The 25,381-nt window shown below is 36.8% G+C and overlaps 2 protein-coding genes across 2 annotated transcripts in view; one reads left to right on the top strand and one right to left on the bottom strand.

The window, feature by feature from the left end:
- LOC115212766 (CWF19-like protein 2) overlaps nt 1-845 on the top strand; it is a 71,666-nt gene extending 70,821 nt beyond the window's left edge. Inside the window, exon 19 of the mRNA XM_036504099.1 lies at nt 478-845. The gene's annotated coding sequence lies outside the window, so the exon portion shown is untranslated. The remainder of the gene's footprint in view (nt 1-477) is intronic.
- Nucleotides 13-20,168, bottom strand: LOC115212768 (dual oxidase maturation factor 1-like). The gene is made up of 9 exons (XM_029781441.2): nt 20,058-20,168; nt 19,787-19,949; nt 16,421-16,478; nt 13,882-14,016; nt 11,889-11,945; nt 9,406-9,559; nt 9,107-9,318; nt 7,838-7,971; nt 13-1,333 (listed from the first exon to the last, which is right to left on the bottom strand). The coding sequence occupies exons 2-9, from the start codon at nt 19,946-19,948 to the stop codon at nt 1,058-1,060; spliced, it is 1,188 nt and encodes a 395-aa protein (XP_029637301.1). The 5' UTR covers nt 19,949; nt 20,058-20,168; the 3' UTR covers nt 13-1,057.
- Between the last annotated feature and the right edge of the window lie 5,213 nt (nt 20,169-25,381).

The following is a 25,381-nucleotide window of genomic DNA, read 5'->3' on the forward strand; positions in this document are numbered from 1 at the left end:
AAAACTGAAATGTTTATTTCTAACGATTTATTATGATTTCAAATTTGTAATGAAGTCAGCAAATTTAAGAACATATCTTTGTTGATTATAAAATAAAATATAACACTCACGGAGTATGAGAAATGGTTTCGTAAGTATGTACTTGCATCTTAGCAAAGAGATATTCAAAGCGTGTATTTATTTTGTAAATTTTGTATGGAAACCATAAATATATATAAATGATTTTCCGTTTGATATTTATACATTCATACTTAAATCAGAAGTTCAAGCTTCAACAGTTTATTAAATCAATTTTCGAAGCCTGTTCACGCTTAGATAAGCCAAAAGTTGCATATTACTGTAAGATTTAATTTCTCTTTCAAAATCAGTTAAAATGTTCTAGTTATTTAAAGACACTTTTCACTGTTGCATGCCAGAAACAGTTTATTAAAAGAAAAATTATGTAGAATGATCGATTTCACTTTATTTAATTTGCAGAAGATATTATCCAGAAACAAGATTGTTTTATATTTCTATTACAACACAATGAGGGGCGCAAAGTCGACCTCGGCGCTATTTGAACTTAGGGTTTCTTTCAGTGTTTTTTTACGATCCAGGAGATTGACTAATGATTCTGCCACCTTGCCGTCTTCCAAGAATAAAATTAACACGCGTATCGAGGCTAGATGCATTCAAACTGAAACTTACCGTTTTTTGTTTTTGTTTTGGATATACTCATATATGAAGCTTCTTAACGAGCCAGTAAATAGTAATACAAGAAATTACTGAAAGATAAGGCGTTCAAATTTAAAAAAAAAATAAAAAAATTTTGAAATGGTATGAATTCTCAGATCATATTTTAAAAACATTCTAGTAAAACCTAGAAAGGCAATTACTCTTTAATACCATATTGGTCTTCAAAACAAACTAAAATTATATTAACAGGTTGGAAAACTATGTTTTGTATAATTTGTTTTTGAAGGAAGATGGAAGCCAATAGTCCTTACTGGTTCCTTGAATTATAATTTTGAGATTTAGTGATTTTGTACGAAGTTTTCGAAATAAAGCAATTACATTTTCAGAGATGTTCATTTTCATTTACGACAACAACGTGACTAAAATCTCCGTTTGGACTGAGTTTGTCATTTATTTCTTGGGTATTATCTCGACTCCTGTCAAGTGAGTTTGGTGTAGAAAACGTGTTCGAGCTACTCGGATGTGTTATACGTTTATTCAGCGAATTATTGACTAGATTTAAGTTTGGTTCACTTGCTTGATTTTCTATTGGTTTACATATCTTCATTTCTGCACTGTAGCCCAAGTTTACACTACCATTAAGAGCGAGTTCATTTTTCTGAAAATAGAAATAGAAAATAATACAACCTTGATTTATCTATATATATAAAACTGTAGTTGTGTGAGTGTCTGTCCCCTTCGATTTAGATTCCTAACTACTCCCACATTTTGCGGTGCAGTTTAACCAAATTCGGGTATCTTATAGTCGTGATTCATATCGAGCCCGTCTGGGTATTAGTGCGCGTCTACGATGAGTCTACGATTTAAAAAATAATTTAACATAATTTTTTATTCCATTTTAATGCATATTTTTTCGTGTGTCGATGGCGGCGGAGTTGGCGTCCACGCTCAGACACCTGCACCTGTGTTGCTTCTCCCCTTCTTCCCTCCCTCGTGAAGCTGTGGGGAAGGGAGTGTAAGGAAATCAACGTCGTAATGCGTTGTCAAGGAGACCAGCGTTCTTTTAGAACAACGACTTCATGGCTTGAAGACACCAAAACAGAAATGGCTAAGAAAGCCCGAATTGGCATCTATAAGGGAAGTAACTCTCTAAAAATGCTTATATAGTTATTTCCCTTACAAACCCGAGCAACGCCGGGCGATACTGCTAGTTAAGTTATATTTGAATTTGCTAAAAGGCCCACAAATGTTAGAGACAAGTTTGAATTCCAAATGATCTAATTGCTCATTTATAGTCTTTCATTGCCTTCATGTCCACATGAAATTTAATGTTAACAGATATTAGTTTCAACGAAATATGAACAGTGACTAAATTTTAAACAAAGCACCCACCCGCTCTTTTTTAGGCTCAAAGATCCGGGCGTGCTTCTGGCTGAGGAGTCAACATGTCGAGACACCGGTATCCCTGGATTGCTTGCACCAATGACCCGAATGCGTTGTGAATTTGTTGGTTTCCTGTGACATACAAAGCGATTACCATATTTGCGTTCGAAGAACAATTAAGCAAGCAATAGTTTCTAATTTATTTCGAATATCAAAAACTAATCCCGAGAAAGCCACTAGCAAAATTGAGATTTTACGAAACTCGTATTTAATATAGACAAGTGCACTGGTCAACTTATTAATTGAAACTAATAAAATATTCAGATTGGTGTTCAGATTCAAATTCCTTCAGGCATTTTTGAAAACTATGAAGTTCAGTAACACTAATGATTCGAATCTTTAACTGCTAAACTATTTGCATAAACCATGACGCAAAGATTTAAAAATATTAACCAAATTAAATCACCAGAACCTAAATATGCATAAGCAGTATATTCACACTATCATACGTTTTTCCGAGCGAGCGAGCGAGCGAGCGAGTGAGTGAGTGAGTGAGTGAGTGATGCTATGTAAATATAAATGTATAAATACAAAGTGGTTAGGGCAACGGACTTGCGGTTTCGATTCCCAGTCCGGGCGTTGTGAGTGTTTATTGAGCGAAAACACCTAAAGCTCCGCGAGTCTCCGGCAGGGTGGTGGTGGCAATCCCTGCTGTACTCTTTCAGCACAACTTTCTCTCACTCTTCTGTTGGCCTGCTCGCTTAGCCAGCGGGGTGGTGTCATTTGAAGGCTAAAACAATGCAAAGCGCATTGTGACCAGCGATGTGTAGCAACATCTGATAGCCCTTGTCGGTCACGGTGACACACACACACACACACACACACACAATTATGAAACGCACGAACATATGCGCATGTAAATATATATGCATGCGTGTTTATGCATTTCAGGATGACTATGTCGACAACTTAAAAAATACGTAGATACATGAAAACTTTTGTATATGCATACACTTACATAAATCTATATATACATGTATATAAATGCACTTGCCTGTATATTTAACACACTCTAATGCCGTTTAAAAACTACATTATGTCTCGTAATTTTGCAATGCGACGAAACTATCGCTAAAATGAGTAGCAGACTCTGAACGAGTACCAGAAATGAGTACCAGACCCTGAACGAGTACCAGACTGTACTAGGGGATAAATACAATGGACTTCAACCCTTCGAGGTGGCGCCATATCGTGGTGGCAAGTCTAGTAATAAAGCATTTGGAAAATTAAGATTATGGTAGGATACTTTTATCCAAGGTACTGTACAATGGGATCGAACCGAGAATCACTTTAACCACAAAACCATGTCAACCTATTAGTCAACAGATTCCAAAGACCCATAGTATGGCGGCAGGTGTGATCATTAATAGATATTAAGTTTGATAAGTGTTCTATAAAGCAGGACTAACTTTTGAGTCACATTTATCTTAGTAATTTTTTTTGTGTCCCTTTAAAACAGCAAAATGATTTATCGAAAAAGAATTTAAGCCAGTAAATTTGGGAGAAGGGCGTCAGTCGATAACTAACCCCAACATTTGGTGAATACTTTCTTTTATCGACCCTGAAGGTATGAAAAAGTTGAAATAATAAAAATAACATTTCCTCAGTTAAACATCGCATCAAGGAAACTTCAGTACTTCCTCCGAAAGGTTTTGAAGCAACCCAAAATATCATCGGGTTGTTCAAAGTATTACATACCAAAGAAGAATTATGACCTTTATATATATATGTATATATATATATATATATATATATAAAACCCTCGACTATCATTTTCCACTTGCAAAAACCTTGTTCGTTGCCCATTCTCGCTAGCGATAGTCCTCTACGAACTCTTTGTATTTGGCTCTCCTCTCATGAACTTCCTCCGTTCTCTCCTCCCAGGGCACAGTTAATTCCAGAAGGATTAACTGCTTTGTTGCCCTGGAAACCAAGGTATTTGGTTTTGAGGAGGTCTGGGTGATATGCGCTGAAAACTTTAGCCGTTTCGCCAGATCAACTTTCATAATCTAATCCCGTTCTGTGGAAATTACTCTCGAAGCTGCTCTTGGCTCTTTTCGTTGGCTTCTCTTCTTCCTTGCTGTCACTGATCTTACTGACTGCTTGAGCTACGGTCTTCACGACCTGATCATGTCTAGAGATAGTTAGTGTCCTTCACTCAGTACCTTCGAGCAGCTACTAAAAGTGTGCTTCGGAGTGCTTGTCTCAGACCTCATAAAGCATGCTGAGGTTTTCAACGAGTCTTATGAAAATAGGTTAGAAAATAAAACTGGCGAGGACACCATAGATCTGCGTGGATCAAGGACTTAACTATGGGTTCTACTTTCGGATTGTCTTTCCAGGGGATATTCCGCTCCATCATCTGTTCCCACTTTATCGAGGTACCTTGTTTCCTCTGCTTGCTCTTTCTCCACTGATCCTTTGCACCACATTCCGCCTCTGCTATCTGCGTCATATTGGATCTGTTGAACTTCTGAATCCGACCATGCCCTGTGCAACTCTCCTAAGGAGGACTGCGTTTCAGGTGTACTACCGCCTTCTATTTCCTATTCTTACTGCAACCCCTACGTCAAACACTTCGGTGTCTCTAAAATTGGGGCACTGAAGGTGTTCTGGTACCAGGCTTACCATGAATTTCTCCAAGGACTGAACTTGTTGCTGCTTCCATACAGCGCTAAGTGCTTACACTGCGTGGTAAACCCAGACACTTGCGAAGGTGGCTACTTTATATATCCTTAAGGCGGCGAGCTGGCAGAAACGTTAGCACGCCGGGCGAAATGCATAGCCGTATTTCGTCTGCAGTTACGTTCTGAATTCAAATTCCGCTGAAGTTGACTTTGCCTTTCATCCTTTCGGGGTCGATAAATAAAGAACCAGTTTCGCACTGGGGTTGAGGTAATCGACTTAATCCGTTTGTCTGTCCTTGCTTGCCCCCTCTATGTTTAGCGTCTTGTGGGCAATAAAGAAATGTACTTTATATATCCTCTACTTTTGTTGTAAATCTATAGTTTGAGAGTGGCGGAATTAAGGTCGAAATGTTTTTACTTGAAAAACTACTTTAATGAATCTACACTATCCTCAAGCTTCAACTACAAATATTCGAACATAAATGCTTTTCCTTTAAAGATTAATAACCGAATCAGCTGTGGTATACTTAATTATTGACGCTACGTACCTCTTATTCTGTTGCAAATAATACGAGTTAATAACAAAAAATGTCTGGATATATACAAACGATAAGGTTTCGTTAGCATAAATATGAAAAGAAATAAACTTTCAACTGTTGCCGAGGACAATAAAATAAATAGGTGAAGTTACTGCAGAACTAATTTAGAAAAATTACATCCGAATTTTTTAATGTCATTATTTGCTACCAACTTGTAACTGACAAAAACTATTTCAGCAAATATGTATTGTTTGCACTGAGTAAATTCTCTGACTTTGCTATTTATTGAAGAGTTACAATCTCTGATATTACTGAAAATTGTTTATCAAAAGAGAGAGAGAAAAAAGTGCGAGCTCAGAAGTTTTTAACTTGGGCAGTAGTACCCTATTGAGATCGTTGAGAGATCACGAGGGGCAGTAAATGTCAAAGAAGCGACGATATTTAGACTGTCGTTATGTTACTTGAAAATATTTTGAAATTGTTCAAACCAGGTATAATTTTATTTTAAGTACATTAAAAAAAATCTATGTTGGGTTTAGAATGGCAATAGGACGTTGTGTTAGCAGAAATATGACCGATGAAGCACGAAGGTCCAGTAGTTTCCATATACAAGTCCTCACCTCCTATTGTAATTTCCATAAAAAAAAAAGAATTTCTAGAGGCGCAGGCGTGGCTAGGTGGTAAGAAGCTTGCTTCTCAACCACATAGTCCTGGATTCAGTCCCACTGCGTGGCACCTTCAGCAAGTGTATTTTACTATAGCCTCGGACCGACCAAAGCCCTGTGAGTGCATTTGGTAGTCGGAAACTAAGAAGCTCGTCGTGTGTTTTCCCATCACCGCTTGACAATACATGTTGGTGTGTAACTTAGTGGTTTGGCAAAAGATTCCGATAGAATAAGTACCTGGTTTAAAAAATAAGTCCTCGATTTTTTCAACTAAAACCCTTCAAGGTGGTGCTCCAGCATGGTTGCAGTCAAATGACAAACAAAAGAATAGAGAGGCACATTCTGAATGAGAACCATTGCACAAAATCTGCTGTTTTACAAAATATGGGGAGTAGCGTTTAATAAAATATCTTTCAGTGAAAAGATGGTGGTGCTTGGTGCTGTAAATAGATCAGAACCATTATGTTAACTTAATGGTAAATTGCTAGATGTTCAACCGTACAGAGTTTCCTCAAAGTTAACAGTGAGAAATGCTGTGGTCACTGATGCTTACTTTCTGAAGACAGTTGATACCTAGCCCAATCCACTTAACTACGAAGTGCCTTTCAGAGATACAGTATGTCAATATAAAACTGGCAGACGTTTCGGTAGGCTGCAGCGTAAAGTGGTGTGAAGCGACACCAAATCTATAAAGCAGTCTAGTTTTGTCACTTTGTGTGTGGCCTAGTGTTGTTGGTTTGTCGAAGTCATGAGGTCGAAGTCCTGGATCTGGTGTCATAGTGTAACCCTTGAGGAAAGTACTTCATTTCATGTTGCTCCTGTCTGCTCAGGTGAAAAAGAGTGCTAGCCAAATGCCGAGACTTCTTTCCCCACTCAGTTGTCTCTTTCTTGATATTCCGCTGGGTGGATGGGTGGGTGGGCCAACAAGATGTCTACGTTTGCCGGTACCTACACAAGCTCCTAACACAATTAAGTACCAAGTTATACTGCCTGCGATTGAGGGCTATAATATATACGTACATTGTGTGTACATGCATGTATACCCGTAACACAAGAGTAAACTGCAAGCATTTAGCAATCGGATAATAATATACTCTGAGACTGAGTAAAAGACGGAATGGTCGTGGTTAGAAAGTTTTGATCATATGTCTGCTTGATCAGGATACAATTTTAAATATGCCTGGCTGCTATTCATGGAAGATCAAGCGACCCGGCAGAGGCTCCTTAGTTGGTTTCTGTTTAAGAGTTCTCAAAATGGTGTTATTTTGGTGATATGCTAGCTGAGCCCAACTCCGCCACTCCTCAAAACATGGCTTTCTTGCTGCTTGGACATTTTAAAAGGAACCTACTGTGTTTGCCGGTCTTATAAGACGCACTCTTGCACGAAAGAAACTCTTTTGCGAAAAGTGTATATCTTGTGAACCCTTCGCTCCCCGCCTCACAAATTTAACGTTTCATCATACACTCATACTCTATGTCCCGTCCGTAATACGGTCACATGACAAGCATGACAATTTTGTTACATTTAATAAAATAACGCGTCTTGTATACCAGCATACGAAGTGGGTGCTGAAAAGTTCCTGGTTTTGGGTCAAAGAAAATGCAGGAGGACCAGTTAATGATTTTATTCAACATATTTCCCTCTCTAATTCACACTTATTGCAGCGGTACTTCAGTTTTTCTAAGTCCTGTAAAAGAACTCGCAATGTTGAACCTCCAGCCAGGCCTTTCGCGATACCCTCAAAGCCAGGAACTTTTTAGCATACGGTGTTCCTTGTGAGAATGTGATGGAATATGAACAATCCCTAAGCTGACATTCTACAGTCTTGGCCCATGCCTTTCTATCTCCAAATAAGAAAATATAATTTAAGAAAAATATTTTAGTTACCCGATTATATCCATCGGCATTGTACATTTCCTCGGCGTCTTCTTCATTCTCAAAGCCGAATAAGCAGTGCAATCTGTTTGGATCAAAAGCATTCAATGCCACGAAGAACAAACCGATCGCAGAAATAATAATACCTTGAAAGAGAAATATTGTATTGCAATTGAATTTCGGAACTAGGTTAGCAGAATAAAGTCAATATATATATATATATATATATATATATATATATATATAATCATACATACATACATACGTATATATAAATAGACCCCTGCCAACCAATGCTTTGTGAGTAAATTTGGTTGGCAGAAACCGTGTGGAAGCCTGTCATGTGTGTGTGTATATGTGTGTACGTATGTCCACTGCTTGACAGATGGTGTTGGTTTGTTTATATCCCCTTAATTTAATTGTTCGGCAAAATATAGCAAACTTTAAAAGAAAAATACTGGGAATATATTTATTCGACTAAATATTTCAAGGCAGAGCCTCAGCATGGCCGCCGCAGTCTGATGACTGGAACAAGTAAAAGATTCTGTTTTCTGCTTGTAGAATAATGCAAGCAGAATGCCAGGCAGTTTCTGACTTCTGTAGTACTTTCAGTAAATTTTGTTTAGGTATGGATGGATTCGTACAACAACACAATGGATAGTGTGAGTGTAGGAATAACTAACCTAGACAGATGGGCTTAAAGAGTCTGTGAACGAAGTCTGTATGGATCAAAGCAGACACACAAGAAATTAAAATATGCATTAACCCCTTCAGTCACTTTATACAATGTATTGGAAATTTTTCAGCATAAATTACAAAAAAAATATAAATAAAGTTGAGTCACAATCACCAATTCATTGGACACCTCTAAAACATAACCAAGACCACGTGATTCTGACTGTGCTTGCTCGCGTCATAGAGGATGGCTGCGTGTTCGCGTAAATCATAGATTTAATAGGTATATTTCTTTATCGAATGTTAGTAAAATTTTTATTTATCCAGGCCAGAAATTAAGCACATTGAATTCTTTCAAAATTTATTCAATGTGTTACCTGTATTTTGGCATAAATAAAAAATTAAAAACCGTTTTACTTTTTTATCCGTGATTAAAGAGGTTAAGTCATAAATTGACGCTTTAGCGAAATGATGTTCTCAAAAATAGTTAATTTGCGTTTATAGATTCGATTCTTTGACGAGATGATATGACAAAGAATAACCAACAATTTTAAAAATAAAAGGCGAGGGAAAAAGAAAAGAGAGCGTGTGAGAGTATTTTCTTACCTGTTACCAATACAAGATAGAAACACCATCCATAACTAAGTCGGAGCACTTCTTCACCAAAAGGTATCTGAATTGGATGCGGTGGCTGAAGCGAGTGATAAACGATTGCAGTTATACACATGGTGAGTCCACTAATCAGAAACATCACGGAACCGTAGAAGACCACCGAACACATTAAAATTACTGTTATTATCCAAAAGGTGAGCGTCGCACTGGAAAAATTAAAATTATTATTTTTATTAAATAACACGATACAGGGAGTCTGAGCAATCTATTGGAGCTTTACAGAAGGTACTTACCATAGTAAAATATAGGCGTAGTATCCAGCAGTTCGGAAATATCTTCCCCACATTAAATCACTGCCCTCAAAACACATGTAGTTAGTTAGAGTCAGAATTGGTGACGGTAGACCAAGCTGGAACTTGTGACCACGTTGTATTTGTAATTCGTCCGCTGAAAATTTAAAAAAAAATCTTAAACATACAGAGAAAAAATTCCTCTTACCGTTTGATAAGTTATCAAATTAACTGAAATCTTTATTTCCATTGTTACAAAATAACTAAACGGCTCAAAGGCATGTCGTTCCTATCTAGCAATGACAGTTAATACAAGGAAAGTAGCCAGCCCCTTACAACATGAAGCGGGGTTAGAAATTCAAACTTGAGGTTAAAGAATTCAAGGAACAATATTAAGGAAACGAGAAGGCTTGAAGGAGGAGCCCTTAGCCTGGACCGAAGGCAGAAGTTGGCCTTCGCAGGTGACTGCGAAGGTCATATCGGAGGACAACATGTCCATGGTGTTGGGCTCTTTTACGAAGGACTTGTTTAGAGTCAATTTTGGGGACCCCGACCGGGATCCAGAGCAGTACCTATGGGCAGCTTATAGCCTGCTCGGAGGCGAAGAAGAATAGGCTTAGCGCCGAAATATGTATATATTTGTAATGATTAATATTGTTGTTATTTTAGAGGAATTGTAAGAGGTTCATTGCCTCATCTAATGTATTGTTAAAGAACAATGTTATAGAGAAGCAGAGGGTCGGCGGTCGCTTTCTGTTTTCTCTCATCCTTATCATTGTATCATTATCATTCATTTCATTAATGTCTTGTCCAGCCCGCAAAGATACCCAATCTATGTATTGTCTTCATGACAAATTTAATAAAATAATGTAGTTTACAAAATTCTAATTATTTTATTCTTTTTTATAAGTCTTCAGTATAATATCTGTAACTAGTTAGATATCTTACGAAATGAGGTTTCATTAAAATTAACGATGAAACAAATAAATAGGGAGTAAATTGGCAAATGCATTTTAAGGGAATTAATCATTTAAAAAGAAACTTCGCATTCTGGGTCCACTGGGAGCAGCATTGTTACTGCCTCTTAATCTTTAGTAATTTCTGGTGAAACCGACACAAGAGTAATTGAAAAATTACAAAAACATTGACCAGATAAAGATTTTTCTTGGTTTAAGTATCCGTTCTATCTCCAGTGTCCAAGGATTTCGGTTAACAGATCTTGGAGGTATTTCTCTTGTTTGTTTTCCGTTTTAGATTTTAAACATCGAGAGACGGATTTTTAAAATTATTTCTAATTCCTTGAATAATCTTAGCTGGTCAGTTTTCCTACTCACACATGCAGGATTCTACTGTATAGAGCAATACTGTACAGTATTGCTCCAGAGCAGTCTTAAATCCAACTTCAACTTACTGCTACATATGTTAGGGGGAAAAAAATCACGTTAGATTACGACCCAGTTTCCCAGCTATGTAGTCCTAGGCCAGTTTGGATTGGGCAAACCTATGCTGAAAAAGCACTTCATCTATTTTTTTTTACAGATGTAGGATTTAATTATCTAATGAATAAATTTAAGACTCTAGGGAGTAATCTGAGGGAGATTCAATTGCTATTTCTAGGAGATCGAGTGACAACGTGGAGGTTCCTTCGTTGGCTCATTATTTGCCTAGTAATTATTTTAAGAATAACCATTTTACTGTCGATTGGATTCTTTAGACTTCGTATTTTGGGATTTTTTTGAAACAGTGGTAAACAGCCTACTTCAGAATTACCAAGGATTTCATTTATAGCTTTGGATATAGCAATATCAACGACATAGATTTAGACAATAATTGGAGTTAATCCTTCACATTAATTGAAAGGTAATATGCGATGTTGCGTTTTCAAAATGTGCGCAATTGCTCTATCAGTGTTTTAGTTTATTATGCCATTATAAAAATAAAACGATTCCAGGGCTTGAATCAACACTGGAAGAATAAACGGCAAAGTTGAACCGGCATTGATTATTTTGAACTCTTGTTAATCGACAACGCAAATATTCTTCACTGCTGTTGACTGAACACTGAAGTCCAAAGAAAAAAAAGAAGTTGAATGATAGTGGTATAGTGAAAGAGGGCACTACTTAAGAAGAGTGGTCCCTGTGTGCGCACTCGTGTACTCGCGCATCCGCGCTAGCTAGTCGTGACTAGTCGATCCTACGACTACCTAGCAAAGTCGTAAATAAAACACAAAAACACAAAGTAAGGATCGACTAGTCACGACTAGCTAGCGCGGATGCGCGAGTACGCGAGTGCGCGCACCGGGACCACTCTTCTTAAGTAGTACCGTGAAAGCGTTCATTTGTTTGTTCAGGCCATGTTGGTTGTTTACATAAAATGAAACGCCGCGGCTTGCTTTCAGTTACCAATATTTTAGTTATCCTGGAAATTATGTGCAAGTTAATATTAAATGGTTCGTAAGATGCAAAAATAAAAGGATATTGTCTTACCGTTGAATAGAAAAAGTCGTTCATTGTAATATACAGTCGAGTTCTGACTGATTTCACCTGCCAAAAATAAATTAAACTTTTTTTTTTAACAGCAAAGCAAATTAGTTTGGTTGGACAAAAAAGAAAGATTACAAATACTGCCAAATAAAAAACCGCTTTGCACTCCTTGAATACAGCCGTAATTGCTAGTTGCAGTATTCCAGTTCTCCGAAAACATTCTCATATAACTAATTTTATAGTCAAAATTAACGCCAGTAAAATATTAGCAAGGGTTTGTTTTCCACCATAACTAAGAATTCGAAAATGTCATTTTAAATAGAAACCTATCTTGAATCATTACGTTTATGTTAAATCAGCCAATTAAAAACGCAACCTTAATATTATTAGCTTTTGGCAAGAGAGAAAATGCCTGACTGTTAAAATGTTTGAAAATCGATGGAAGAATGTAGCACGGATGTTGCGTGTAGATGGATCCTCATGAATGCGACACAGGATGTAACTCAGGTATCAGTGGCGAGGCGGGGACTCGTGGGGTCCGAATTAAACCCGCCCCCCCACTCCATCCGTAATGTCTTCCGGTCTGTCCTACCATTCGATTTTATTATATTTTCTTATTTTTGTAAAATTTTTAATGTCATTTTTTGTATAATCATTCGCTCATCTGACCCCAAAATCAGATTGCATTGTTCCCTCTTCGTTGGCCCCTTGTTGGTAATAAAAAATCAATTAGTTTTTTGACATCAAATACATTTTTTTCACTCCACCAGGTATCAACTGCTCTATGTCTTTAGAATATAGTTAAATTTGTATCCTTGGAAAAGGAGAGTATTTGCCCAAAGTCAACGAGGGAGTTGTCTCAGATCAGAAGTGATGGTGGTGGTTTAGTCGATCAGGGTTTTATATAACTAGAAATAATTGAACAACGAATAGGAATACTGAAAAAATAGTGTGAAGTTTAGTAGGGGAGAGTGCAAGTAATGATAATCAGAGAAGAGGCTATTTGAACGTAGGCAAAGTAAAATCAATGAGAGGTGAAGAACAAAGCTACTTTAAAAAGGCGAGACAATAGCACGACAGCTGCAAAGAAATCGACATTTTGATATTGCCAAAAAGTTCGTAGAGAAGAGAGGGCTTTAGTATAGGGGTCAGAGTGTGTTTGAGGGAATGAAGGATTCAATAAAGATATATAGAAACCCTTGTTTATTATTCTACCTGCTCTATAAAAAAAGAGAGTTCAGTGTTTTTTTTTTAATGTCGAGATTTATTACTAAATGTAACAATGTGAATGCGCGTGGCTTGATGGTTAAGATGTTCTGATCATAAGGTCAGGATTTAGATTCATAGAGGAGACTGTGTGTTGTGTCTGAGCAAAGTAATTTATTTCACGTTACTCTCGTCTACTCAGCTGAAATGGGCACCAACCGGATGCTGGTGCAACCTGCTTTCCATCCACTATTCATATCACGGTTGTTCTGTTGTATTTTTTATGAAGGGTCGAGAGGCCGTCGAGGTCTACTAGTGAGTAAATATTCACCTAGAGAGCAACCAACAAAGGCAGGATACAGATTACCAAATCATACTCGTTCGTGAGTGACGGCCTGCAATACGCTAGTGATTAAATGTTTTCGTATTATTGGTTAATTAATTTTGGCGTTTAAAATATTTCTTGAAGGAATTCAAAGAATCTCCAAATGAATATTGTCATTGTGTGAATATTATATTTTCTGGGCCTGTATTTAATGTACGAGCGACTATTTAATGTAGCTGAGCGATTGTTTGTATATAACATCTACAGTTTACAATAGTCTCAAGGATAAATAACTATGAAAGGAATCCACGTATAAAACCTGCCCCTTTGGCACAACTCAAACTGCTTCGTCTTGACTCAGTTTTCGTTTTATCGAAGATGGATTAATTTCATGCCCCACCCCATGTTAAATTGATGAAGACTATATGGGGAAAGAATGTGATTAATTTGTTCTTGACAACCTACCTTTAAGAGTCATGTTGACGCTGGCGAGAGAAAATGATAAACCGATTTTTGCGTCAACTTTTTCCTCGGAATAATCGATGTATGTGGTTTGAGCATTAATGAATCCTTCTTTCCAACTATGACCACAGAGAGTAACTACAATTAGAGAAATAAAATGAAAATATATTTAGATTGAAAAAAAAACAGAAAATCGTTTGAAAAGCATGATGGTTGAACGAACAAGATATCAAATTGCCGACATGAAATCTTGTATTGTTGCAGCTATTACACTGAGCTTCTTAACAGAACGGCTAATGCAAACGTCTTTGAAAGAAATAATCAAGTATATACTGTTAAAAAAGGTTAATGTATTTGGAGGGAAAAATATGACGTTACAACTGCCTGTAGCTCTGAGAAGTTCTGTCTTGTAAACTTGAAGTAATGAAACAATATTAAGTCCGTCCTGCGACTAAATCTCAGCAAAAGACGCCGACCAGAGTTAAATTTAAACCAAAATAAGCTAACGGGTAAATATTTGAGCCAACTATTCGAGTTTATCCAACTCGAGTTTGTTGTCCCAAGCTCGGGGTTAGATCGAAGTTCGAGCAACAGTGGGCTCCACTGGACGAGTTAGATAAGATAGACATGTATTCCCTTACGGCTGATGTAGTTTAACTTTTTTTTTCAAGGCTTGAGCACCAATTGAAAAATTCAAATTTGATTGCAAAGAATCCAAACTAGATCGAAAACATCTATAATTTCAGGAAGAAGTCGCAGAATGTAATTTTATTTAAATACCACAGGAAAATACACCAGCGGTTGTGCTGAGCACACAACAAAAATATGAGAATGCCCTACCTATGAATAAATAAAAACTTAGACACATTCCTATGCTTTTGATGTGCAGAGAAAAAAAATAGTGGGAGAGATTTCTGACGGACAGTTTCGCAGGTTGCTGACCGTCTCTTATAGGATACATCCTCGAATTTCCTTCCTCAGTTAATGACATAGAATTCAAAGCAGTTAAGAATTGAACTATTAACGTAGCTAATTAGCATCTTTGTATTTTAGCTGGCTCACCATTAATTAAACGACGTATTTTACGTACAATATCGCGCGAATCAGAATAAATTCAAATGCGAGAAAACCACGAGTATGATAACGAATTTTAAGAAACAAACATATACACAAACATATTCAGTAGCATACGTGTGCTAGCATTTTTTTGTTGGTTTGGTGGGCGGTTAAGATCCTTTGTATTTTGTTTACTCGACCAAAGCCAGGAGCTGAACAAGCGCAAGTAACTATTTGACGTCAACTGCGACATTAAAATTATCTGCATGAATAAATAAAGCCTTGTCATACCAATATTCATTTCAAGCTCCACGGAGTTTAAAGAAACTAACAATTTATTTATGTTTGAAATAAAACTACTATGTTGGTGCATAATTATTGCGACTTTTTTCCTCCAACAAATTTTATTCAACAAAAACAATATTTAACGAAAACATCTTTAAATGACGGTCTCACCATCTGCCAAGCAAATGGGAAGCAGTAATTGAAGTAGATGGTGAACATGCTCCGGAATAATTATTAAAAAATTTGTTACATGTTATTGTTTTTGTTGAATAAAATTTGTTGAAAAAAAAAAGTCGCAATAATTATGCACCAACCCAATAGAATAAATTTTATCTTTAATTTGGTTCAGCGTGAAGACTACTTTAGTATATGTATTAAAAACTAACATTTGTGATATTTGAAATTCCACGAGCTGTTATGCTTGGTGTAATCTCAAGCAAGCGGTGGAAATCGTAGCAATATCTGATTGAGGACAGAACTAAAGAGGCCTACAATGAAAACACTACTCGCTAAGAACTGTTTAAAATGATTTCAGTCGCTAAAGTCTGTCGAATCGAGTTCTTAGGTGTTGTTCAGCGATCTGTGGGCGCAGAAAGGATGTAAAGATCATAAAAACTACAAGGTAATATCTCATCAGTGTGAGTCGTTAAACTGCGACTACGCCTTGAAGAACTTTAGTCAAACGAATGGACACCATTACTTTTTTTTTTTGTTTTAGCATAGTACTTATTCTATTGGTGGCTTTTGCCAAACCGCTAAGTTATGGAAACGTAAACTCAACAACACTGGGTGTTAAGCGGCGATGGGGACAAAGACAAAATAATTTATCACCACAGCGATATTTTTGTGAAGTAAATCAGTAATAGAATTATTTTAATAGGATGTCCACCGTAAGAAGTTCAGGCGCGTTGATAGTGTGTTGCTAGCGTTCGGAGGTGGATTCGATCGACGCACCTGGAGAAACAATGTGTCCTTGAGCAAGGCACTTCATTCGACGTTGCTTCAATCCACTCAACTGGAAATGTGTATCAGCGATAGTTAGGGAGAGAAGGCGCAAGTTAACCCTGTGGTCGGCTGGTGTCTCGTTCAAGAGGAGTTTTGTACTTTCAGTTGCTCAAAAGCATCACGTACATCTAGATAAATTTCAGCTTATTAGGTAGAGACAGATATTAACAAAGTATTAATATGAGTTCCTACTTACCGAGAATTATCATTATCACAGTGAAATTGAACGTCAAAGCAAAAAAAGATTTGAATCTCTGAAACAGAAAAAAAAATTGTAATAGCAATTTCAAAATTAAAAGTTAATGCTTTCGTAACTCACCCCTAAGGGTTCTTCAAAACAGCTAAGATAATGACTTTCATTCTGAGAAAAGTTTTGTCTAGGCCAGTTGAGTAGCAAAACCAATTACTACAAGTGAAAGACAAAGCTTTTTGTGAAGTTATATTTAACAAGAGCACTCAGAGAGCGCAAACCTCTGTCAATGTTTCTTTATTTTGGCACTACGACCACAACACAGAGGGGACACTACAAAGATAGACACAACACCTCAATGGGGGCAAGAGATGTTCTATAAAAGTGAAATGGCTGCATGCTCCCCACTCACATGCAGTATCATTTGAACGTTTATATAAACTATTTACAATCGTTCTATTATCTTATTGTATTTTTTTAATTTCGTTTTTTCCTCTTTTTTTAATGAAACAATTTTATTTTTCTTCTTTAATAAAACAATTTCACTTTCCTTTTTAATATCTCGTGAAAGGTTCTAAATCTTTTAGCTCCACTACAGGTGGAAATTCATCGAACTCCATCACTCCTGACGGGTCAATCCTTCTCCACACATGTCTTTTAGTCTGTTGTAAGCGTCCTTAACCACATTCTCGGAATACACACCTGTGGGCAACTTTGCTCTTATAACATGTTTAAACTTTAATACTTTTTCAGTTTCTTTGCTTTTTGCGTACGTCACAAAATTCTATCGAAATTTTCCTTTTCTTATTTGTTTTCTCTTTTCCTGCTCCGCTCCTTCTTTTCTTCGACCATTCTGAACAGTCTCTCCAGTTGAGTTTCTAAATTTTCTTCCTCCACTGGAACAACCGGTGTCTTCAATGTCTCTTCCTTATGCAACTCCTACTTGAACACTTCAAGTTCCTTTTCGCTTACTTTATCCACTACCATTCTGTCTTGCTTCCTTCTGGTTTTCTTTTCCATCTCTTTTTCTGCTGCTCTGGCGGAGAGCTTACTCTCCCAATTCACTTTCTTTTTTTAAACACCGTGAACCCCTCCTCCGTTGCTTTCTCCTTTATCTCGACCTGTACCTCCTGGTCCGTGCTCTCCTGTCTCTCCGTCCGCTTTATCTGCTGTTCCCTCTGAGGGTACCTCTTCACGTGGACCTTTCCCCCACATGTATAACATACAGGCAGCCTGCCCTCCACAACCACTCCCAATCTTACGTCATCGGGCAGCACTATCTCTTTGACAATTCTGTTTAGGTCTTCCACTGTTGCTTGGGCGGTTAACTCTATTCCATATCCCCAGTAAATTCTTTGGGTTCTTGTGGCCTTCAGTATCATGGCTTCCTCATTCATGTCATACATTATATGGCTACCATCAGCCATGCTTCTTTCAGCTCTGGGGGCACTTTCCAACTCGCACCTTGGCCACACGTTTGCTACAGTACAATGGCAAAAGTACCCATTCTTCCGATCTTATTGCCTCCGCGGAGTGCTTAATTGCTTCCTCTTCTTATGCAAAACGCACCTCCACAGTAACGCACTTTCTCCCTCTTGTTATAAATGTGGTTTGTCTTTATATTCTTCAAACATTCTTCAATTGTCGCTATTTCTACATTCCTCAGTGCTATCTTCATTGTCTTATATATCACCGTTCTTTTCATTACGTTTGTTGTTAGTTCCAAAGGCGGCGTTAATTTCAGTGTATTTCCGTCTTTTTCAAGCAACTTCTCGCATTCTTTCATTTTTCGAGGTTCAACCTTTATTTCTCGTACCTCCAGCGTTTCCATGTCTATGCCTTTACCAGTTGCAACCTACTGGCGTTTTCTCCATTTTCCCCACATGGGAAAAACAATTCAAAATAACACTAGCAACAATTTGAACTGTAACAATTTAACACCATGACTTACGTCCAACACGACAAAAAACAACTTAAGCCGCCTGTGTGGTCATGTCGCAGACCTCCGCCAAGGTAACACCAACGTCCTGATTTTTTTATTACCCACAAAAGGTCAAGCATAGATGGGACATTACAAAACAATACAGGACACATGATCGGAGAAATAAAAATACAGAAAATCGAGTGAAGAAAAAATAAAAAGAATGAATGAAAATGATAAAATGAGGCGCAATGCCCACTCGACCCCCTTAGTCAAGTGGTTACATTTAGACATTATTTTGAACAATTTTTCCTTTTTTTTTAAAGTTCACATCTTCATTGTCCATATTTTTTTTAAGTTTTTCAACTGTTTATGTTGAATTACGGGTGGTAGGGCATCAAACCACACCGGCTCGCCAAGTGAAATAAAATACCTTCCATATGTTTTTATAAGCGTGTCGTATCTATCCTCATTCAATAGTACACTTTTGTTCTTCCTTGAAATCCTCCTTGAATGGTATAATGTTTTTATTGACCCAAAAAGGACGAAAGGAAAATTTGATTTCGGTGGGATATGTGTCACAAAGGTCACATATAAAAAGACATTACAAGAACAAATTCCAAATGAAGAAATAAAATAAAAAGCGGTGATTTATATAGAATCAAATGAGAAAATAGGCGTGAAAACTGTACAAAAAGAAACGAAATTGAGACAGCTACTTAGAACCAGTCAACGAAGCCCATTGATCCGATATTACCTTTGTTATCAAGGTAAAGTGACTTTTCTTCGAGTCATTCTCGTCAATCATCCGCCTTTCAGACGGATGTATCTCTCTTCACTGTTGCTGAGTAGAACCTGCATAATATTGTTTCTTACCTAGATAACACTTTGAATATCAAGATAAGACTGGGCGTATCTGGATTGTATGGGTGTCTATGTCAGCAAGAGCACATTAATCTACTTTTCTTATGAAACTACTAAATTTACTGTTGTTTAATAACGTCTTATATTAGTTAGACTATAACAAATATTGTATAAAAAAACATATAGACGATTGATTACTATTTGCCGGTTGCGGCTTAGCCACGACTCAACGCAGGCTTATGAGCAAAAGGCGTTTCAGCCGTGACCGTCTTAACATTACTTATTTTAGGCTATATCATTCGTGATATTCTCGTTTTAAAGCAACCTTTCAGCTCTTTCCATCTTCTAAAGATTATTTTATTGACCAGGGGTGATGTAAAGGTAGAGAAAAAACAACAGGATTTGAACAAGTAGAACGCAGAATCTCCAAGCAAAATACTGCAATGTGATTCTTATGTTACTTGACCATTTCGGCAATTATAAACATTACATTTGGGCATTTATCGAATTTTTTAAAGTAATAAAACGAAGAGGGAGAGAGTTAGCGAGAGTAATTGAACATAGAAACAAAAAAGAAAATAACTCACCGATTTTCTACGACTTCCTAGAGTCGCAAATATTGCTGCTACGTACAGGAGAACACACACGTAAATAACACTTGCAAAGGTTTTATCAACAGAAACCTCACTTCGAAGACTGTCGTAATAACTAAAACCGTACGGTCCACGAAAAGCTCTGAACAATGCCATACTACATGGAAAGAAAAAAATGAAAAAAAAAATCTTTAAATCCACTTAAAAAAAAAAATACAAACACAGACATAGTATATGAGTGACGGAGGAAAAATATTTATCTTACATTTTTTCCTGAAGTGTAAATGGTGCGAAGCAAACCGTGTCAACTCAAACGCGATCACTCCCGACAGTAAATAAAAAACGTTAAAAAAAAATTAGAGCACCTTTAGCAGGTGATAATTATATTTATAAGATCGTTTTCCTTTGAATACATTCTGTTGATTTCTAGTTACTCTACTGCAACCGTTTATAAAACATCTATATAAAACCCATTTGTTAATTTATGCAAAATAGAGATAATCACGCATAAATTAACATATATCAGATTACATATTAAAAAAAAAAGTGTTGATGTTAAATAGGGTTGGCCACTTGTGGCTAATAAAGAAACATATACAGGGTTGGACGAAATAATGGAATTCCCTCAAATAACACCTTATCGTCTATGCAAATGAAGGCTATATTAAATAATATAATCCAAAGGAAAAACGAGAATGTCACTACTGAACGGCTTTCGATCAGTGTTGTAGATTATATATTTTGTTTTACATTAAGTATGTGAATCTTTCAATTTATATTTAAACTTTATAATACGCTACTACAATAAAACAGCGTAACACGAGGCCGGTTCATGTTAATTGTTTGCAAACGTATTCTGAAAGCTTAAGAGAAAAAGCTCTATTTGTAAATTTGCTTCTCAGCGATACCAGAACTCACATATCCAGTTTCAATTCTCAAGCATAAACGAAATAATTTTGCTGATTTTGATTTATGATATCAAATCAGTGGATTAGCCGAATCGATAGAACGTCGAACAAAATGTACTGCAGTATTTCTTTCGAGTTCAGATCCAATCGTGGTCAACTTCGCTTTTCATCCTTTCAAGCTCGACAAAATAAAATAGTGGTGAACTTGTGCCTAAATGAGAAACCACTGATTTCTAATATAGACACAAATTCTCAATTATTTTTTTTTTCCTTTTTGCGGGACTTGGTGTTGGTTTCATCGATTTAATGGACCTGCTATGTTTGCCTGATACTTTATTTATTCTACCCCAGATGAAAAGTAAAGTTGTTCGTGGGATTTGAACGGAATAAGCTTCTCTACTTGTGTTGTTTTATTATGTGTCTATATCGTCATGCTTGATAAAAAAAACCCCGAAAGTATTGGAATTGTAAAATATCTAAAAATAAGGTCGATAGACTTTCAAATTTATCATACTAAATCGAAAACGAATCATATAAAAGCTCGCCATCATTGGGTGAAAAGAACCACATGGTATTTTGGTATCTGTAACCAAAAAGACAAATGTTTTTTCTGTTGGGATTGAAATTGATGGGTGCATATAGAAAACAAAGGATAAAATGCCTAAAAATATTTTATTGGTATGTAAAACTATATATATTATATAGTTTTATATTATAAGGTTGTCCCAAAAGTTCGTAGAAAGTCTTGGAAAATAATGGTCTTTATTTTGAGGAATAATTTTTGTTGTTTTTGTTAGTACTTGGCGAGTAAAAATTCAATTTTCGCAAGTGTTTACGAACTTTTGGGACAACCTAATATATATACTGAAAGGCGATCTCTGATCGGCTATTACACTTCAAAGCGTTTGTTCCATCAGGCCGATGGCTCGGCCTCAAATCCTTTCAGCTTCTATCACTTGGGTTGATCCATCGGCCCGTGTCTACCAAAAGGGTTTAAAAAGTCTTTTATTATTGTTGGCACTAAGGTGGTGAGTTAGCAGAACCGTTAGCATGCCGGATAAAATGCTTAGCGGCATTTCGTCCGTCTTTACATTCTGGTTTCATATTCTGCCGTTTGTCCTTTCGAGGTCGATAAAATAAGTATCAATCAAAATCTGAGGTCGAGGTAATCGTCTTTCCCCTCCCCTCAAAAACTGCTCGTTCTGTGCCAAAATTCGAAACTTTTATTGCAAAATTGCGCTGGCACAATAGGTTTAATATATTTTCCTGTAATTTAACTTAGAATATATCTCGCAACATAGAGGGATATTTTATTCTTATCTCCCTCAGCTTATCTCGTTGTGGATGGGTATCATATCTTCGGCTAACATTATCCATAATATAAGGCGGCGAAAGGCAGAACCGTTAGCATGCCAGGAATTTCGTCCGTCTTCACATTCTGAGTCCAAATTCCGCCAAGGTCGATTTTTGTCTTTCATTCTTTCAGGGTCGATAAAATAAGTACTAGTTGAGCATTGGAGTCAATTCAATGACTTAACCCAACTCTCGAACATGTCTTTGTGTTAAAATTTTAAACCAACGTTATCCGTAATATATAACGAAACATGGATGACTGTCATGGTTAACTTTATGCATTAAAAAATTGTTATGCTTTCACAACTTTAATTGCTGAGCTACAAGGATTCTATATCAATTACATTGTATTTAATAATGCATTAATACAAGCCTAACCTAACCCTCTAACCTAAATCAGTACCTAGCTTCAATAGTTTTGAAAGTTTTGAGGCAATCAACATATTAAATATATAATTTCTCTAAGGTGGCAAGCTGGTAGAATCGTTAGAACGTAGAGAAAAAAGGCCGTGTTATTTCTTTCAGCTCTTTACATTTTGAGTAGAGATCTCCTCGATGCTAGCTTTGCATTTCACCCTTTTGTGGTAGATAAAATAAAGAACTGGAAAATGTATTAAACCTATTTGTAGACAATAAGCCCTGACAGATAGAAAATAAATATTCTCTCCATAAACAACATATTGTCTTTACAACTTATCCTTACATTCCAAGTTCAGTGACTGCAATAATGTGTTCCAGTTCTGGCAATGGTCAATAATTTTGAGGGAAGAGGGCAGTCGATCAAATAAACCCTAATACTTCATTGGTAAAGTCAACGTCAGCGACATTTGAACGTTGGACGTAAAAGCCGGAAGAAATATATATTTCGTTACTACCCACAAGGGGCTAAACACAGAGAGGACAAACAAGGACAGACAAACGGATTAAGTCGATTACTTCGACCCCAGTGCGTAACTGGTACTTAATTTATCGACCCCGAAAGGATGAAAGGCAAAGTCGACCTCGGCGGAATTTGAACTCAGAACGTAACGGCAGACGAAACACGTCTACGCATTTCGCCCGGCGTGCTAACGTTTCTGCCAACCGGAAGAAATACTATAAGGTGCTTGTTTCAAGGTTTTATCGATTTTGCCAGTGCGCCATCTTAGTGTCTCCAATAAAGGGTAGATTTTGGCAGAGGATGAGCAGCTTTGAGGGGAGGGAGACGATGATTACCTCAACCTCATTATTTGATTCATACTGAAGTATATGTGGGCAACAGGCTCCCTCCGTTTATTAGAAAAAAATATTATAAAACTCACTCAAATGCTATCAAATATGTCACCCGTCTTGCCATACGTATCCCAAGCAAAAGAAACTCTCTTTCATTTATACAGTTTTACTGAAGTTTGAAACTAAACCTTAATTAATCGACGAGACATAATTTTATCATTACACGAACTTATGGGACGGAGCTACGTGACAGTAAAATGTCAAACTGTGTAATAGTTTAATGTGTCTATATTTTTATATTGAAATGGTAAACTTAATCAGTCGACCGATTTGATACCACCACAACTTGACTCCTGTATTTCTTTGATAGAATCCATTCTGTTATAGTCATTCGGATCAAATCTCCGATCTGAGGATAACATAGGACAGGACTTAAAGTTCCTTCCACTTCTGGCGATCTACAAAAGAGAGGGGGCGGGTAATGGAAACAGCTCTTTCTTGTTTGACAAAGCTATTAAAGAAAAAAAGAGAAAAAAAAAACACTGGTAAAGAAGGAATAATATTGTTGCTTATCAACAAGAAAATTAAATTAGGTTTGTTTTCGATGAAGGAGTTTATATATATATTAGGGGCTGAAAGGAGGAACGCGAATTGCGAAATATATGCTTTCCTTAGGAGAATTAGTGGCCCGGATATTGAATTCAGGATGTGATATCAGTTTACCAAAAATTTACAGCAATTGGCGGTGCCCCAGCATGGCCACAGCTCATGAGCTGAAACTAGAATCAATCAATCAATCATGTAATACAATACCCAATGCAATACTTTCAATAATGGCGTCTTACCTTAGCACTTACCCCAATACACTTAGTGACGTATCACCTTGCACTGAATTACCTGTCTGCAGATAAAATCCGTGTAAGATTGATTATCAATATACTAGTTTATGACTTATGTTCATTTTATCGAGTTTGAAAGTATCAAAATACTAAGCCTACGGAATTTTACGCACTCAGTGCAAAATCTCATAAAGATTGGGTAGGTTTATATTTATATACTACATCGTAGATGTGGATAGAATAACAGGAGACAACTAAGAGAGGCTTCGGCAGGTTTAATATCAAAGCATAGAGGGACGAAACTGTACTAAAAATCGGTTACTGAGTCTGTCACTCTAGTGTTCCTAACACCGCTCGTACGCTATTTAACAAATCATGTAAGGATGTTTTTAAACAAGGGGGAAAAAATGAAAAAAAATGCTTGAATACCTTATCTAAACAGATTATTAATATGTGAGGAAATCCGGTAGTACTGTCTTATTATGTGTAGATCAAATGTGGATATTTAATTCATGTCAATTCTTGAATTTTTCGTATCTTATTTTTTTTTTTTTCTTTTTTTGAAAAATGTAACCGATGATGTAATGGAAAAATATATTTTGATATATTTTGAAAAATATATTTTGGAAAAAGAATGACTCAACTTTTCTATTTAAAATTAACTGGGCTCTTTATTAGAAATGGGCTAAAAGGAACCTGGCAAATGTTAAACTTGCCCCTGAACGTTAAAAGTTGGTATCCATATTTCTTCTTGCACAAAGTCTGTAGCACTAAATGAGCTAATTTGAAAGGTGTTGTACGCATATATATATATATATATATATATATATATATATATATATATAAAAATTCACACACGCGCGCGAACACACACACACACACACACACGAGGGGGTGCTGAAAAATTCCTGGCTTTAAGAGTATCGTGAAAGGCCTGGCTGGAAGCCCAACCTTACGAGTCCTTTTACAGGGTTTAAAAAAAACTAGAGGACTGCTGCAATAAGTATGTGAATCTGAGAGGGGAATATATTGCATAAAATCATAATTAGTTGACCCTCCTATATTTTCTTTTACCCAGAGCCAGGAACTTTACAGTACCCCCTCGTATATGTGTGTATCTACGACGGGTTTTCGCGGTTTCTGTCTACCAAATTCATTCACAAAACATTGATCGCCCCGGGGATGTCTAGAAGACATTTCTTGAAGATGCTACGCAATGTAACTGAACGCCAAACTACGTGGTTGCAAAATGTGCTTCATAACTACACAGCCATGCC

The sequence above is a fragment of the Octopus sinensis genome, linkage group LG6 (genome assembly GCF_006345805.1).
Source record: "Octopus sinensis linkage group LG6, ASM634580v1, whole genome shotgun sequence".
Lineage (NCBI taxonomy): Eukaryota > Metazoa > Mollusca > Cephalopoda > Octopoda > Octopodidae > Octopus > Octopus sinensis.

Excerpts from the sequence above, each read along its gene's own strand:
- LOC115212768 (XM_029781441.2), bottom strand. The coding sequence starts at position 19,948 with ATGGCATTGTTCAGAGCTTTTCGTGGACCGTACGGTTTTAGTTATTAC. Across the intron at positions 16,479-19,786 it reads TAGGAAGTCGTAGAAAATCG|AGATTCAAATCTTTTTTTGC; the intron begins GTGAGTTATTTT and ends TTTCTGTTTCAG. Across the intron at positions 1,334-7,837 it reads ATGCCGATGGATATAATCGG|AAAAATGAACTCGCTCTTAA; the intron begins GTAACTAAAATA and ends TTCTATTTTCAG.